The following is a 19262-nucleotide window of genomic DNA, read 5'->3' as shown; positions in this document are numbered from 1 at the left end:
GGAGGGACAGAGGCTAGGCCGAGGTGGTGGATGCGTTTAAATGAAAGCATATGTTTCTAAATGTGTCATCAATCTTCATTTTTCTGACCATCGTTTTCTGATTCAGGAGAGCTTCACTAGTCCTGCTTGATTTCGGCTGATTCTTCATGAGGTGCAGATAAAGGGGTCCTGCTAACTAAAGCTCAACCATCAATCAATACTTGAAATGTGCTAAAACATATGCAGTCCAAATTTAAAAATCAAATAAAAAAAAATACAATCACCTTAGTTTTTCGGGAGGCTGTGTTTGGTGTTAAAAATCCTATAAAAACAGACTCTCATCTACCATTGGTCTGTGGAACGGATAGTCCTGTCCCAAACAATTGCAATTGGTTCTATAAATTCAAATATGGTGACACATATAGATGCCATGAGACCTAAATACCAAAAGCACATGAAGTTACATCCCACCATATTTGAAATTAGCACTTCTTTTGTATCAAAATATGAATAGTTTTCTCATCCATACCTGTAATTACATTTATTAATTAATAAATACATTTATTAACACTATTCTTGAACATTTATTAATTGAGGAATAGTTTGGATTACTTTTTATGATTCATGATATAATCACCTTTTTGAGCTTCAGTGTTATGGGATGGATGATGGATGTTTGGATATTCTTATTAAAAAATCATATTGTTCAACTGAAAAAAGGTAGTCATATACATGGCATGCGGGTGAGGAGATTTTTAATTTTTGGTGAAGTAATCCTTTAAGATAGAATAGGAGAAAATCACAGACGTCACCTTTAAACAGATAGCTCACCAAAAAATAAAATATGTCACAGTTTATTCATGCCAATGTCATTCATAACCGGAAGAAATCTCATTCTCGTGTGTAAATAAAAAAGAAGATATTTTGAGAAACGTGGTTTTGCGTCCATACAGTGAAAGTCAGTGAGGGCTAATGTTGTTTTATTACCAACATTCTTCAAAATATCTTATTTTGTGTTCTGCAGAAGAAATAAAGTCATTCAGGTTTGGAATGACATGAAGACTGGTAAATAACTTCATAATGGTTTTTTTGGGTAAACTATCCCTTTAAAGAATGTATTGCAAAAATCTGAAATTCAAACATCTACAGAGGCCTTATTCTGTATATCTCAATTGCTGCCTACCATTATCAGCAACAATGTTTTTAAGAGTCAGCCAGGGGAGTGGAGTGACCTCTTAAAAGCAGGAAATTATAGGTAAAAAAAGAGAGAAAGTTGGATGTAAAGGAGAGAGACCAGAGGTCAAAGACCAGGACAGCACTGTGTTTAACTCAATCAAGCAAAAACACATCCAACCTGACACAGGTTAATTGAGGAATAGGCCATAAAGACAGCGAGGAAGAGAGAGACAAAGGATACGAGGAATGCATTAAAGCAAACGAGCTAGGGGATAAAATAGACAGGGTGAAAATGAGGATGACATTAAGAAAAGACATCGGCAACGTGTACGAACCGCAGCTCAGTCGTACCTGAGAGCGGTTATGATTTGCTCCACTGCGTCCTGCACGACACTCTTCATTGACAGGTTGCTCGTTCCCACGGCGACCGCAAGCAGCTGCTCGATTCGTTCGAGAGGCTGTCCATCCATGGCCATTGTGATGCCCAGATGGTGCACCTTGGATGGCTCGGACCGGGACAGGTCGTAAATGCGACTGTACTTCTGCAAGAGCTCCTGGAACGTGGAAAAAAAATGAGGTGAAAAAAGAGAGATACAGCCGCAGAAACAATTAAGGTGCTGTATGTGTTTGTTTAAATTTGTAATTTTGTTTCCTTCTAACAATATTTCTCCCAAATTTCCAAGTTTCTATTGGCATTTATTTGCAGAAAATGAAAACTGGAGAAACAGGTCAAAGAACAGAACAGATGCTCTGTATTTTTTCAGACCGCAAATACTGAAAAGATAAAAGTTCATATTCCCTTTTAAGCAATACACTTTATGTCACTCCTTAGGTTTGATTTTGTTGAAATTCAACAGACAGTGGACTGGAATGACCACAACACATCTAGAAATGCTGACTGAATGAAAATTAGGAATGGTCTCTTTCCCGTGGCTGTACACTAGCACAGAATCTTTCCCTTCCTCTGGCAAAAATTGGTAAATAATGTGTTGTGAGACATCAGCAAACAGTTGTTTGAAGCACTAAATAATTTGAGCCATTTACAGTAGCATAGTATACCTGCACAACTGAGAAATAAAAAACACCAGAACAATCTAAACGACTGGAAACAGACACCGACTCAATGTACACATTAGGTACACATAAATATCCCATAAGTCCCTAATTTTGCCCACTTTTAAAGTATGCATCGCATTCATTCTTTATAGAGAGTAAAAATCCTCCAAGATGTGAAAGTTGAAATGTTTATTCTCAACACATTTGAATTTCACGCACTGGTGAAAAATATGAATAAAAAGTGTTCTTTGTAACAATGACACAAAACATGTGCCGTGTTCTGCTGACTATGTACAGTAGCGCCTTCCAAATCGGTCACGTAAAGTTTAGTTTGCATTCTCAGACAGCTGCTGCCCATCTATTCAGTGAGGCAGCGCACTCGGGTTACCCAGATTTTGTGTGTCCCAATGGGAGTATGTAGTGCGACACGGTGAAGGTCTGCCGGTAATGATATACAGCAGAATCTGTTCCCTAAGTATGTGCTGAAAAAAATGAATCCATATATTTCCATATACAAATGGAGCGACGTGCACGTGTTCAATAAACCACAGGTTGACATGAACTGCCTAATGCTCTCCTGCAGACCGGACATGGGCTACGATCAACCTGTCAATCATGTCACACAGGGGAGGAAAGGAATGTCATATGTGAAAGGAAAAGGAGGAAATGAGCAAGAAAGAGAGAATGAGAGAGAAAGAAATAGATGATACTAAGGAGTTATTGTTCCTTTAGCTCAACTGTTAAAGACAGTGGGTTGAAAGAACCCATATACTGATACATAATGTCTCATTTTAAAGAGATCCTTTTAAAGAGATCATTTACTCACCCTCTTGTCATTTCAAACCTGTTTGCCTTTCTTCCTGCAGAACACAAAATAATATATTTTGAAGAATGTTGGTAACCGGACAACAGTGGCCCCCATTCACTCCTATTGTACGGACACAAAACCAGTGCAAATCAAGCCAATGGGTATCGCCGTTGCCCGGTTACCAGCATTCTTCAAAATATCTTCATTTGTGTTTGGAAGAAAAGAAGTCATACAGCTTGGAAAAGACAAGAGGACGAGTAAACAATGACAGAATTATCATTTTCGGGTGTGACTTTTGTATGTTGATGCTCACTGTACCTCTTGGCTTGTTTGGAGTGACAGGAAGAAGGCGTGGCTTAACGTTTCCAGATGTGCTAGAGAATGGTCCAGATGAGTGAGGGCGGAGTCAATGGAGGTGGGGCTTTCTCCTTGGTCATTATTTCCCTTTTTCTTAGCCTTGTTGCTAATGCCTTTCAAAGCCTTCTGTGCACGCTTTGTGATCTCCAGCCTGACCCCTACAGACAGCTAAACGAACACACAAATCATAAACATTAAACAAAACATTTATTTACCGAACAAACAAATGATCCTGCTAATGTCCGATTCGCATGTAACACAAGAATAGGAGCACACACAGGAATAGGAGTACTGTACCAGGGTTTTGCTTCACACAGATGGCTTCATTTCTATTCAATCTGTCAGAACATCAACAAAACACGGCTAACCCGCTTTTGCTAAAAGCGTCTGCTACAAATGAATACATTTCAAAATACACAAAGAAACACACTCTCGTGTTAATGCCCGATGGCGTACAACCTCAATGACCTCCTGTGATCAAAAGACCAAATGCTAATGCTCGCCGGCACCTGGAGAGCTCCAATGATGTTATTGTAATGATTGTTATGTTGATATAATGTTATAATGATTAGAGTCGATGCAAAGCAAGTTGCTAACACTCGTTCCCATAAGCCCACACCCACTCTCACCATTAAAGTAAGAGCTGCATTGATCTGGGACTCAAGAATACCACAGGGAGAGGGAACCAATGTCATCTGCCATGGCACTGCAATAGATTATGTGTGAACTGTGAGTAAATACAGTTAGCGTTCGCCTGTGCAAGCCTGGAAGTGACAGCGGGCGTGGGTGGAGAGCGTTTGAGGTAAACAGTGTAAAATGTATCCAGGGATGTGGAGTATAAAGTGTTTGCACTGAGATGAATGTAGATGAAACCAAATGATGTGACATCAGACGACTGGGGATTATAAGACTTAGAGGCTCAGGAAATGTGGTTTGAAAACAAACCATTACCATTGCAGATTTAAATCTAAGATGAGTTTTATGTATGGGTATCTTTTTATGAGGTTACCTCCAAGGTGACTATTGAGAGCCAATAATGTTGAATTGGTTTAAAATGTAATTGTATTTACTTATATTGGTAGGTGATTTGTATAGGAATGCATGTGCTTCTTACTGGGACGGACTTCCCGAGTGACTAGTAAATGAATTATGTCCATTTAGTAAGTCCATGGTTTAGCGTTATAAAATATATAGATTTAAAATTTGATGAGTGGCATCTATCCCTGAATCATCCACCAGCCAGTATTTGACCCAGACCCACATCCACCTGCATTACGCTCACCTCATTGGCTGCTGCAGGGGAAAAGGTGATTGCATCCAGAAAGTTAACAGCATCTGAGGGCAGCAGTCGGTCAAAGTATTTGGCACAGGTGTCATAGGCATTAAGGAAGTCTTGATCACTCTGAGGAGCTTTTTTCAGCACATGCTGATCCCCCTCCCAGAAGAGTTTATGTAGCCAGGTAGCGTGGACTGTGCTGGAGGTAAGCGCGTCACCTCCCCGCTGCAGGATTCGGGGGGCCAGTTTGGAGATCGACAGGACGTTCTGACTGGTCAAAACAGGCTCCAAAGCATTCAGAGGGTCTGAGTCCTCACCTATCAGCTTTTTGTAGTCCAGTCCTATAAAAAACACACAGTTTGCTTAATACACCCAATGCAAACAGGGGCATGTTGTCACACCAATGGGGTAAACAGTCACGACGGGTGTTATACAACCGGTTCTTAAACAAAGACTCCACAAAATGTCTTAAGAAAACCTGTATGAGAACAATTAAACTATTTGAGTAAAATCTATTTTAATCACTTTAATGACTCCCAGCTACAGCGAACATATTTGAATGTTGGTTTAAAGGACGAAATTCACACAAATTACTTTTTGGGAGGAACTGAAAAACCTTTAAAACAACCTTTGAATCCAAGACACAAATTAATTGACTGTAAACCCAAAACCTTCAAGGGATAGTTAACCCAAAAATGAACATTTTGTCATCATTTATTCACCCTCATGTCATTAAAAATCTATATATGACTCTTTATTCTGTCAAACACAAAAGAAGATAATTTGAGAAATATCTCAGTAGTTTTGTACAATGGAAGTCGGTGTTGTTGGAGCACCAATGTTCCCCAGAATATCATCTTTCTATTGCGTAGAAGAAGGTCAGACACACAGGTTTAAAATGACATGAGGATGAGTAAATGATTAAAGAATTTAAATTTTGGGGTAAACCATCCCTTTAAGCTACTAAGAAACAGCCATTGTGAAAACTAGCCCCAGTCACCTCTATATTAAACGTCCCACGGAATGTGAATAAGTGTAGACTTGGTATGCCTCCAAGACATATCAAGTCCGACAGACACATTACACTGACACACAAAGCCTCATCAGAGCATTCATTATTTATACACCTGCCTCTGAGAACAATCCTGTCTCACGACAGAGGCCAGTAGGGCATCCCACATGCAAACACACCAAGACACAGAGGTGTGAACAAAATGGTGCTGTCTCTGTCCCTTGGGCTAAGGCAGATGCTTGGAACACTCTTAACGGTGCTGTGTGTGGGGGCATGCATGCAAGAGTGTGTTTTCAGTTCCTACTAAGTGTGAAGGTTTAAGTATCAGTCGAGACAGCGTGAAAACTCCGACACACTTTCCCTGACCTCTCAAGCACTCAAAAAACTGTGACACATCGGAGTGTTTCGTATTAATTTGGGTACTAGCTTCATTAATTCGTTTTTGCAACCAGGCTTTGTTTGAAACTACAGTGGGTCAAAAGTCAGGCTGGTGCAATTTATACCCTTAAGATATTTCGATAGGTGATGGCGTAGGGCAACTCATAATATTTTAGTCTAAGGTTATGCATAATGGATGAAAGATGGATGCTGCATATTAAAGAGAATCCATTCCAGTAGTCAACACGTGAATAGTTTGTGTGCATGGTGTGTGCTTGTGTGCTATGAAAAGAACATGGGTGTAAACAATAATTCTTGATACACTGAGGTTATGGCCACCTGGTCCCATTTACCAATTGTATGTACACAAATATTTGGGTCACTGAAATATTAGTTACTGTTAAAATCACGTCATTTAACATATTAATCTGCATTTATTTGTACAACACATTCTTGTGGTTGAATAACTGCAATATTTATTATTTATTATACGTCATTGACTATGTTTACATACACCCTCATAATGCGATTATAATAGGGTTTGGGCAATACTGGGATTACACTTTACTTCATGTAAATGCAATTATTCGTCTTAAATAAGGTGATCATAATCGCATGCAAGCAGAATCTAAGTAACATATGTTGTGTGCGCCGGATTTAATCGCAATATGAAGGCATGTAAACCCCTTAATCGCATTTATGCTGCTCTGATCAAGATGCGCATGTGCTTCTGTCACGCACCTTAAGCGCAAAATCATGGTAAAAATGACTTGCTGTCAGCAGTCTCTGCTCCTTATCTTCATACAGAAACATCAGGAACGCGTTGACAGCGTGCATCACCGTTGCGGAGGCACTTTCCATCATATTTCTATATTCATCACGGCCCAGAAATACATCCACATAACGGTGTTTGGCATTTGACGTGAATATATTAAAACTATAGCCAATAACACACACCTACTGTATCTGAAGTGTTCTCGTGTCATGTAACCCTGTTACTGCGATTAAGGATTATTGGAAATAATCGCAATATTGATGCGTATGTAAACATAGTCAATAATCCATAGACGAAAAATCTGCGTGTGAACTTTAATTTTTTTTTAAACTGGTTCTGACAATGACACATTTGCTGCACATGATCTGTGGCAAGATTGAGTCTGTTAGGATACGTTTGCAGATAGAACAGACTGAATTGGAAAGCCCTTTCATGGATGTGGTTAGGGGGTCTTTTATGATAAAAACAAACATTTGGATTAACACACTTGTTTAGAGAAATAAAAATGTATGAACTGAACTGGATATAAAAAATGTCTGTACTTAGGGACCTATTGTGAAATTACTGTGAGAACTCTTTCAGCGTAGAAAAATCTGCAACTTGCAAGCAATTAATAGTGAATGAGATGCATTGAGTTTGGAATTATACCATACAGTAAGCATACACTTTTCCATTAACATAGAAACAAAGAAGACAGAGAGGGACAATTATCTAATGTGCTCATTCAAACCATCTCCACTTTGTCCTATACGAAAATCTCTCTCAATTTATCAGAAAAGCACAATAATGCATTGTGTGCAGGCAAATTAACATTCATCCATTGCGTTCATGCGTGCCCTCAACGCTCAGTGACCCAATTCCTGACTCAGCTGGAGAGAGATGCGTACGATTACATGGGAAATTTCTGGTTATGGTGTTGATTGACATTCTAGCAAGCACAAGCTGATCTACTGCTTCATTTGCGTTACCATGCAGCCATCGATTAAATCTTGCATTTTTCCAAAATGATTTTACAGCTGTTTTACCCCACTCTGCCACCATAGCTTGGTCTACGCTGGCGGCACAGGCTGCCACTCACCGACTGCGACGGCTTTGAGTTTCTTCAGCAATTTGAGATGCGTGTCGGGCTTCATTGCAGACGGAGGGAAGCAGTCCGTGCAGCCGCAGTTTTCCAGGAGGGTGAAGTAGTAGAGGAGTCGCAGTTGATCGGTTCCGGCTATGCTGCGGTAAACATATTTAGTCATGTGCGTGTAGAACGCCTCTGGGTCGGCCTTCAGAGTCTGCAGAAGGCCCAGGGTCTCGGTTCGGCTCTCGATGTCTTTAGTGGAGAGGCTGATGAGAGAAACGAGACGGGAGATTGAAAGATGGAGAAATGTGACAAGTCGTAAACAAGGTCCTGTGAAGCATTGATCAATCAATCTTTGTAAATTGCTTTTAGAAGGTCAATTAAGGAAATGCACCGCCATTTCTATCCCCATTTGTCCCCAAATCAGACGAAGTATATTAAGGTTGCGTTAATATGCTGCGACTGTCAACTAGCGCCATTGAATTGATCTGTTTAATCTGAAAGTAGTTCTTTAAACTACCTGAAGTCCGTTAAACCTAATTCACCGTGGTTTGACCACTTTACGCCGTCCCGAGACAAACTTGAAATAAAAATTTTAAGCGACGAATTAAAGCCGGTGGCAAGCGTTTACCGAACCACCATAAATCAGATGTTAGGTTGGGATTCTGTGGTTGTCATGTTTTAAGTTAAAGCTACCCTGATTTCCATAATTTATCTCCGCAGTGACTTCATAAGCAGTAACGTGGACCGGCCCTCCACCTCGCTTTAATTGAATGGCTTTTCAGTAAAGATAAACAGCTTTACTGCACCGCAGAAATATCCCATAGCTATTCTGATGCATGGAAATGTTTTATAGAGTTGGGTTATCAATAAATTACATTGTGAACCTTCAATGACTGCCAAGTCCATTTATCCTGCAGGTCTGCTGATTCTGTATTTGAGAATCGGGCATGTGTGTGAGATAGAAGGAAAATAGACTGAAAAAGGAAAAGAAAAAAGCATGCTGACTTGTCAACGGTTTGCGTGAACTTTGAGATATACATAAAAATTATTATGTATCAGACTTAAGAGTATAATTTGCATCAAAGCGATTCACTTGTAAAATGCATGTTGAATGTAAAGCACACCAGGGTTGCTTTATCTTAATATTTGCGTGAAGATGTTGGTGGTTACAGGTGATGGCACAAAGATAAATGCAAAATTATGATATGATCAGCTTCTTTTTCTATAAGATTAAAGAATAAGAAACTAATTTAAAAGTCCAGGGACAATACTATTTTATATTTTGGTCCACTTAAACGATTCTGAGTATATATATTTTTATATTATATTTTATATAACATGTATAGCACACGCAGAGGTCTCTGTGTCACACCATTTGTGTCTGTAAACATGGCTCCTGCATGTGCTCTTGTGCGACAGATAATCGTATTCACATTTAATCCGACATTACTGTTAAATTAGGAAGCTACAAGCTGCATGGGCCCATTTGGACAAAACCCAAAACCTATCCATTGTCTTGAGAATGTAACCCCTGTGGACCTCAACCTCATGTTTAATGGATACAACTGTAATGGCTGGAGGCATAATGTCCCCAGGCCAGAAAGAGAGATGGGGAGAGACACAGAACAGGGAAGAAAATAACAACAGGGAAGAACAAGAAAGGAAAAGATAGAGATGACAGAGACAAAACAGGGAAGAAATAAAGTACGGGAAGGAAACGCAGCAGGGGAGAGATAAGGAGAAGGAAAGGGGAGCCACTGACTGCAGTCTGCTTATTAACACAGAATAACTGCTTTTAACAGGATCAATACTTCACTAAACACAGCAGCCATTAATCCTGCACGCTGCCGCAATTACAAACCCATGAACAGAGGGTGTGTGTGTGTTGGAGAGTGAGAAGCACAGGCAGGGCTCCAGACTAAAACAATGACTGGGGAACCATTGGCTCCTGGTAGAAACCATTTGAGGAGCCAAATGACTTTTTAGTTTCCAAAAGACAAGAGTCGCTCGATTTACATAGTTGTATATCTCCGCCTGTTCAAAACTAAAAGTTAAATGCATTGTATGACTCAACAATAGTTTGTTTTCTTCCATTTCCAACAGAAAAGAAGAACCTACAGTCGAATCTCTTGCAAAATGGCCTGGGTTGTGACTATTAACTCTGATAAGAGATACAAAAAAATCTGAATTTTAAGGGATGTTATGGAAGGAGATCCAATTTCACCCTTGGCGTGATCAAAATTGAACATGCTACACACTTTACATATCTTTACATGAGTTGAAATCGGTGCAAACCTAAGCTTGGCCATGAATAAACTGTACGAGAAAAAAAGAAGGGTCTTCTGTGGCATTACATTTTTTTCTTACAATTTGGACCAACTAAAAATATGCCATAATAAGATTATATAACCTGGACCACAAAACGAGTCATAAGGGTCAATTGGTTTTCAAATTGAGATTTATACATCATCTGAAACCAGCTTTCCGATTTGTTAGGATATGACAATATTTACACACAATTATTTAAACTATTGGAAAATGTAGAATCTAATGGTGCAGAAAATCGTCTTTAAAGTTGTCCATCAGTGGTGCTGTAGCAAGCCGTTGCTAAGAAATAGGTTTGTTTTAACGCTCTCTATTAGCTTATGGCTGTAATGACGCTGTGGATGGTAGATAAGGGACAATTCTAAGTTTTTCTAAGCATGCAGTAGATAACAAACTTGAGTGGGTAATTGCCAAAAAGCGGGCAGTAGCGAGAGAAGTTTGTAGCTGTGTTTACAGCCATTTTTGTTCGTGATTTTGTGACATCCACTCACAAAAATAACATTATTATATATTTCTGGTAGGAAATGCATAATATATCTTCCTGGAACATGATCTTTACTTAACATCCTAATGATTTTTGGAGTAAAAGACTGACCCATACAATGTATTGTTGGCTGTTGCTACAAAAATACCTGTGCTACTTATTACTGGTTTTATGGTCCAGTGTAACAGTGTCATTGTTATAAAGAGGGGATCCCTAAATCATGAATTTGAAAATGGGACAAAAACCTGAATGAAGCCATGCATACAGAGTTTTTAAGTGTCCATTTCAGCTAAAAAGAGTAGAAATAGTAATTATCAAGCCCTTAAAAACATGAAATTATGAATTCTTCATTCGGCGGGACCAGAGGCTCCAAAAACAAGTATGACTAATATGACTGATACAACTATTAGCCCTAATCGAATCATCCATGCACGGAAACTGAAACAAAGCAAAAACCAAATCACCTACAATGTTATTTAGACCCGAACAGAACAGACATGACAGCGGAATACCTGACCACAGTAAACGTAAACACAGAGTTAAAATAAACACTGATACGCGCTACAGGCTGAGCAATCACAGCCTGGCCGGGTAGATATAGGCCAAGCCATTTGCCCAGAGAAGAGAGAAAGACAAAGAGACAAAGGGAGAGACAAATAGAGAGACAGAGAGATGAGCTTGCACTGTAGCCAAGGAGATATAGTAACACTGTACTTTTAATCTATCTGTTGTGACTTTGCAGCAAATATATCAGTATTTTAATATTAATATCAAATGCCTTCTGTTTTTCGCGTTTTGCTGCCTTTCCTGTATCTCCGTGGTTAGAGCATGGAGCTAGCAATGCCAAGGTCATGGGTTCGGTTCCAGGAATGCACGTACTCGGAAACAAATTTAGTTTTTAATTATAATGTAATGCAAGTTGCTTTGGATAAAAGCGTTTGCCAAATGCATAAATGTAAATGTCTTTGCAAATGCTTTTATAGTACGTACTTTCTATCAAGTCAATAAAGCACATTTTGATAAATTGGAGCAGAATGGAACGGATTGATTGAACTGGAATGGAATTTTACTACATCAAAGCCTAATTGAGTCATATCACTACTGGAAATTGCAACCATGCCAAAATGAGCAAATACTTCCATGCAGCCCAATTAAAGTTATTCATGATCATACTTATTCCAGACACTATACGTGCTTTACCAATAAATCTGCCCCAAACCGGCCAGATGTTTAATAGGTCGAATCACTGCTCGATATAAAAATTTGTCAAATTGAAATTGAATCAATTTACAGAACGGCTCGATGCATAATAAACCAAACAAACCAAGAGGAAAAAACAGACCCCCTTCCAATCTATGCTTTTAAAAATGCATTATATAGACGTCTCATTGGACGCACGCGTCTGGACTGAAGTTAACTTTCGGTCTGTGTTTATTTATCAGTCTGGCTAGTGGCTAATAATATTGATATGTTTTTCATTTTATGATAATATTCATTTATATTGTTTAATAATTGTATTAAAGGGATAGTTCACTCAAAAATGAAAATTCTGTCATCATTTACTAACCCTCAGGATGTTTCAAACCTATATACATTTCTTTGATCTGCTAAACACAAAGAAAGCTATTTGCAAGAATGTTAGCAATTTCCAGTTCTGTGACATCATCCACTACCATAGTAGGAAAACAATATTGTATATTTTCTTGTTCTGTTGAACACAAAGTGAGATATTTTAATGAATTATTGGAAAACAAACAGTTCTGGGGCACTTTTGACTACCATTTAATTTTTCCTACTATGGCAGTCAATGATGTCACAAAATTGAAAATTGCTACCATTCATTTATACAGGTGTATACTTATTTCCTTAAGACTCTATTCTTTGCGGATGTGTACCGGAAGTTTGGGCCACAAAAGCGTGCATGCAAAGGTACATTTGTTTATGTAGTTGCTTTGAACCCGTCTACAGGCACATTTTCTTATGCAACTCTTGTAAACTGAGTAAATAACATAAACGATGCTAAATATTTGTGTTTACAAGTCGTCAAAAGTCTGACAAATTAGCAAACCATAACACAACAAAACTTTTGAGTAATTTGCAAAGTTGCCTAACTCCCTTTGGTGCCTGTTTCTCTTTCGATAACATCTTTGAAGGGGGGGGGGGTTAAGACAATTACAATAAAAAAAGTCCAAGTCAGTCAATAAAAAAGCCTTAGGGATGCTAATGAGCACGGAAGGATCCTCAGTGGGGGAAAATATCACATTTGCATCCGATTTGAAAAAGAAAAATCACATTTGCACTAAATCACTTTTACCAAAGCAATCTGTACTAAATAAGCCAAGTCAAACAAGTGCATGCTTTTGTGGAGTGTAAGAGGGAAAAAGAGAGAGAGAGAGATTCAGGGTGATTAAATCCAGTGAGAGATGGAGTGCGAGTTGATTAGACCAAGCTTTGAACAATGATTCAGTGGCAAATTTACCATGCAGTAAGGATCGGATGGGGTTTGCGGTTTGTTTGTGGATTATCAAAGCCCCCTAAAAGGCAAGTATTTTAAAACAGAGAGATTGCTTTTCTACTAGGCTGCGAGTCCTGCAAATCAAACAGACCGATCTGTGATCGATCCGCGCAGTCTTTGTTCGCTGTGCATTCAGGTTTATGACCTGCTGCGTTTCCTCTCACTGAGAAGATAAAATTAAATGTGGAAGCCTCAAATCATTTTTCTGAAGGTGAAGAGTGAGCAAAGGAATCTTCAGTGTGTTTGATGTGTGTGTTTGTGTGTCTTACCCGCTATCAGTAAAGAGAAACTCAAGGTGGGTCATGTGCACTTCCCAAAGAGGAATGCTGTACCGCTGAGCCAACGAGCGAGAGATTCCATAAACACTTTCATCCAATGTCCTGGACAGACGGGGGAGAGAAATGGTAAACACTTTGAATGTGTTTATGCCTCTAGCACCCCAAAAATCACAAAAATGTTGGTTGTCTTGTGAAAAAAAACATTCACAGTGCAAGACTCAAATTCAGCATTTTTCCCAGCATTTTTGTCTCAATTCTTGGCAAATATCGCAGCTTTTAAATGAACAGTTCACCCAAAGTGAAAATTCTGTCATCATTTACACACCCTCTGGGCTTGATAAATACATTTTGAGGAATGTTGGTAACCAAACAGCGGTGGTACCCATTGATTGGCATTGGTTTTGTGTCTGTACAATAGAAGTGAATAGGTACCGCTGTTGTTCGGGTACCAACATTTTGAAAATTATCTTCTTTTGTGTTTTGCAGAAAGAAAGAAAGTCATACAGGTTTGAAATGACAAGAGGGTGTGTATGACGACTGAATTTTCATTCTTGAGTGAACTATCGTTTTATAGGCCATGTGTAACTCTTGAGTAAAATTCTCGAGTAGTGTTGTTCTAAAAAGAGATTTAATCCTTTTTCTGGGTGGTCTTCCAAATTGGTAAAACTTCATTTAGCCTCTATAGCCTCAACAGTAAGTACTCCAAGTCAATCTTTAATCTTCCCAGACCTCAGTCACCCCAATCATGTGAGTCTTATCCTTAAAAACTATGTCTCATGTTCCTTAAAGCCAGAGGTCTGGTTTTGATCAATGGGTCAATCCTGAAACATGACTACAGATTAAAAGGAGGAATGGACCGGTCTCTTTTCACTCAACTTCGGACACATTTTTCCAAGGGCAAAGTAACAAGACATAACCATGATAAGAAAAAGCTTTCCAAGAATGATGAATCAGAACTCATTCTCCCTCTAAACTGCATATGCTGACCAATTTCCCAGTCGCCCTTGTGAGGATATAAAAAACTGACACAGAAAGCAGAGTCTAAAGATATCTGTGTGGGAAAAAAGATTGATTAAATCAGAGATAAATTATGCACTGTTTTAATCGCCGATTTCCACATCCATTAATTTCCGGTGAGGAAATACACAGAGCGGTTTAATTCAGCTGATAAGAACCGCATCCCAGAACAGTACAGACATTTCAAGTACAATGTGACTGCGAATTGAACGTTTGAAAATAATGAACGTTCGAAAACGACAGACAATAAAACATTATGAAGAACTCATAAACATTTTAGCCCATATTCTAGAGAGATGGAATGTTATTAAAGATATGAATCGGTCAGAGATAAGGCCTGAAAAGTAGTGTATGTGTGGGTTTGAAAACTTTGAATCCATGTTGCATCATTTTACAGATTTCCTCTCCCCTTCATACCAGATTGCTTTGACTCGATAATACAAAAAATAATACAAGATAAAATTCACCCTGAATTTGTACCAGTACTCAGTACTTACTCAGCCAAGCCAAGAATGGTCTCTTTCTTGTACTGGTTGTCATTGCTAAATCTCTGGACATCGACCCCACGGCCAAGACCCTGCAGCACCTGAGCTTGAGTGAAGTCTGTCAATCTCTCACTGTAAAGTTGCAACTGACCAAACAAAGCCTCCAGTTCCTCGTTCACCCAATCACGTCCAGCATGGTCGGTCACATGTTTGGTCACAAGACGAATCAGCTCTCTGGGATCGGCCTGCATGGAAACAAGATATCACTTAAGTAAAAACAACACGATAATCTAGCATGCAATATCAGTTTTTGCGGATTTAAAAGAACCTGAAACCTAGGATGTTTAGACCAAACTGCATTGTCTGTGATCTCTGTATAGCCAAACTTCACGTTGAAATCATTATGATAAACTTAAAAAAAATGAATTCAGAGCAATTCAGTTCCCAGCAAAAGAACAGGTTAAGAGCCTTGACAGAGGAAGAGAATATGAAATGATTATACACTAATCTATATGGAAATTATTACAACGGCATGTCATGAATGTTGTAACCGACTATGATAATGGAAGGCTGTGTGGGATTGTGTATTGCTGAACTTTGACCATTACGAGGTTCATCTTCTGGCAATGTGACAAGAAAAAAAAAGTTTTCGAAGCTTTGTTGTTTTTTCTGTGTTTAACAGTGGATGTTCATGTTTCTAGTTTCAAAAGCGCTTTAAATTTCACACATTTCAAGTCTATTGTCCACCGCTGTCCCTCTTCTCACAAAACAATCCGATTTTTTCCAGTGTGTATAAAGTCCCTCCCCTTGAAATGCTCCGATTGGTAAAGCTGACCAGGTCTGTTGTGATTGGTTCCCTGCTAAGACCATGTGTCTAAAGATGTCCCACCAATACCATATCACCACACTTCCGCTTCTCAGGCTGTTGTGATTGGTGGGCCCCCCCTCAGTGCACATGTATTCATAAGTTTAGGCTTTTAGCAGTAAATAATAACAATGGTGTCAACTTCACTTCATCAGTTAAAAACATGCAGATCGATCGAAGTGTAACGGTGCGTGTGCAAACGTCAATCTTTGTTAGAGATTGGTCGATTTCCCTACTATGGCGAGGGAAATGACACCACACCGATTGGCGTCAGACCGATTATATCAACACTAATAAACTTTGTTGAAACTAGTAACTTTGTATTAGCACCTAATGTACTATTGCTCTCTTGTGACGTATCTCTTATTGCTCCCCGAACTCTTTGTAAGTCGCTTGTCAGCCCCATTCCCTTTCATATAAGAAAATTTACTTGAGATGCACTTTAGAAAATGCAATTCAAAAAAACAAAGTCTCAGGTCTTGGAATGACAGGAGGATGACTAAATGACAAATTTAAATGTTTGAATGAATTCGAAAACAAGGCACAAGAAAACAAAAACATTAAATGAAATCAAGCACGGCAACGGAGAGGCGTGTTAAGGAAGATAAAGCACGGGGGGGATCAGAAGGATGGGAGAGATGGGGCGTTAAAAGGACACAAGCTGCATCTCTGAAATATGTGCAGAGGAGACATGATGGATGTGGCGTGCGTGCGTGCGTTGGAACACCATCTCTAAGACAAGCTCTATCACGATGAAACATCTTTATCCAGCTACTCTCTTTGGCTCTCTCCCCTACTTTGTCTTTAGCGAGTGACAGTCCAACCTCAAGCAAGACTCACCCTGTAGCTTAACTGTCAATTTCCATCAATCCGTCAATCTCGCCAGACGCCTTTAGCTGTTCGCACCTGCCCTCGGCTTCACATGCACACAGCTGCGATAAATAAATCTGCGGATGAGACGCTCAGGGATTCAGACGGGCTTTGGATGGTAATTAACGCTAATGATGTTAAAAGACCTTTTTCAAGAGGTTAATGCACACTGCTCCCAGCATATTTACATGCGTTCAGGCCGAGAAATTACAGGCTTATCGCATTTTCTGAGTACGCACGTCCCTCTCCGCGCGCTTTATTCCGCAGGTGTGCGGTCAAGAGTGCAAAGGTGGCAACCCTCCGGATGACGCATCTCCGAATTCCCACTCAAATATGACAACTTTATGAGATTGCGAATCAAAACGGTAAGTATTGTGCTCACAAACACCTATCTAAATGATGCGTGGGTGGGTGGGTTGAATGCGTCGTATAGATGTGTGTTTTCTGTAGGCTATCATGAATGGTTGGGTGCGATTCTCAATCGCCGTCAGCACGACAATTATGCAAAGCAGGGTTTTGATTCAGCTCCTATAATGCAACGTGCAGAGCATACAGCCAACAACCTGCTCCGGCATCGCCGCAGCCAATGGAGAACCGAAGATGCGACGTATCCATCCGAATAAGGGGTTAACTACAAAACAAGAAATCTGTTTAAAAGGATTAAAGAATCTCCCACTGATCCCTAATGCACCGAAAGAAAACAACAAACGCACGCACGGTTTGTTAAAAGGAACATCTATCAACATCAAATAAAAGGCGGATGACTAATCAACGCATCCTTGCTGTTACGCAGAATGCAATATTAAATTACAAGCTCACTTTGTGTATGACAGACACTGCATGAGGTATAAATACGTCAATATTTATAAATGTACCTATAAAAGCAACAATATCTTTGTAGGTGGAAGTCGGAAGACAGTCTTTTAGCAGTCACGTCTTTTTAGAATCAACACGTTGGGAGCGCTGTCAGTTATTTTACACAAGAGAACAGATGAGCCCTGTCGTTAAAACATCGCCTGATAAAAGGAGGTTGTATGTTCAGACCTTGCAACACGTTTGCAGCGATTTCCATATCAACAGAATAAAAACTGCCGCTGGTTGTAGAAGAAACACTTGCTCGCTGTTTGTCGGGCGTCACAGTACAACAGGATCATGGTCTCATTCCTACACCAAAAACATAATTATGCACTTAGATTTGAAAGAAACATCTTGTTGGGGTTCATTTGCAATGCAAAAGCGGCATGCTGTTAAGATGAGGCGGAATTCATCCACGGGCCCAGCTACATGTTCTTACAGACCTACTTACTTTCAATAACAACACGTACATGTGCCGCCTGTGATAGTGTAATGTCTGAAGGGGATCGGCACAGAATATAGCCGGAGAGAGGGATGACAGGCGAGAGAGAGAGAGATGTCTTCAAAGAAAGATTATGCGTTATGACACCGAGAGCGGGTTTAAATGAAGAGAAATAAGGATAAATGGATTACCGTGAAAGAGATGAGTTATGAACTGAAGAGAGAAAGGAGAGAAATAAGCAAATGAAGAGACAGATGGATAAAAAGATCAGAATTTAAAGAGGTACAAATAATGCGGGTGTTTGAAGCTCACTTTACAGCTCGTCCAAATGTTATCCAACCTAAAGCAAATGTCAGAATAGAAAACGAATATTGCGTCCTTTTCTTCTATCAGAGGTAATGGATTTTTCCAAACATTTAACCAAAGCCACATAAAGGTACATTACAAGCCATTAAGAGAAGCGCGTTATGTGGACCAGCGAATGACTATGTGGTGTACAGTAAACACAGGCCAATTTTTACCTCAGGGTTCCTTGAAATAGCACTGTGAGTGCACCTGTGAGCAGCATGTGGCCGGTGTACTGTAACCTTCAAAACATCAACAAAACAATCATTCCCTTCCATGACCTTTCTATGCCTTTTTATGGACCCGGCCATTCAAAGTTTCAGCGAGGAAATGGATGTGAAGCGTATTAAAAAGGAAATGTTCCAAGAACAAGTGGTTAACCTGAAGGGCTTTCATTATTGTATTTCCAGTCAAGTCAAAATCGGAACATTGCTAAAAGCACATAAAATGAAAAAAAATTAAGCTGACAGTTTGTTTGGCGAAAGGAGCGTACTTTGAAAATGGCACACATTAGTTTTCAAAGACAACACATTATTTTCAATGTACCTGATTTGAAACAACAACAACTGTTTCCTACGATGAAAGACTGGATTTAAAATAAACGCCACTTTTGCCACATTTGATGTTCCTGGAAACTGGGACACAAGTTTCGGTTTCTGTGATTTTTGCGAAGGTGTTACAAAGTCGCAGCACTGCTTTTTATTCTTCACACTGCAATATAATTACAAGAACATTTCCTTGCTTTTCTTTTTTTCTGGTCTTTCAAACTGCTCCGCCTGTGGCTAAGCAGAGAGCTGATAACTAAGTGACAGCTCTCAGACATAAGAACTGTGAACGTTCTGTCTCTCCGCACTGAAACAAACACAGACGCTCGCAAGAGAACGAAGTTTAATGA

General features: G+C 39.5%; 1 protein-coding gene across 3 annotated transcripts in view; it reads right to left on the bottom strand.

Annotated features, from left to right (window-relative positions):
- The window catches only part of nbas (NBAS subunit of NRZ tethering complex), a 149309-nt gene that overhangs the window by 63371 nt on the left and 66676 nt on the right, over positions 1-19262 (bottom strand). For all 3 annotated transcript variants that reach the window (XM_079475560.1, XM_079475561.1, XM_079475562.1), the window contains exons 41-46: positions 15003-15235; positions 13480-13590; positions 7896-8149; positions 4659-4993; positions 3338-3544; positions 1507-1709 (exon numbers count right to left, since the gene is read on the bottom strand). In XM_079475560.1, coding sequence (XP_079331686.1) covers positions 1507-1709; positions 3338-3544; positions 4659-4993; positions 7896-8149; positions 13480-13590; positions 15003-15235 — 1343 coding nt within the window. The remainder of the gene's footprint in view (positions 1-1506; positions 1710-3337; positions 3545-4658; positions 4994-7895; positions 8150-13479; positions 13591-15002; positions 15236-19262) is intronic.

Source organism: Barbatula barbatula (assembly GCF_947034865.1).
Source record: "Barbatula barbatula genome assembly, chromosome: 15".
Taxonomy (NCBI): domain Eukaryota; kingdom Metazoa; phylum Chordata; class Actinopteri; order Cypriniformes; family Nemacheilidae; genus Barbatula; species Barbatula barbatula.
The sequence above is the reverse complement of the archived record's forward strand: the minus strand, read 5'-3'. Positions and strand labels throughout refer to the sequence as shown.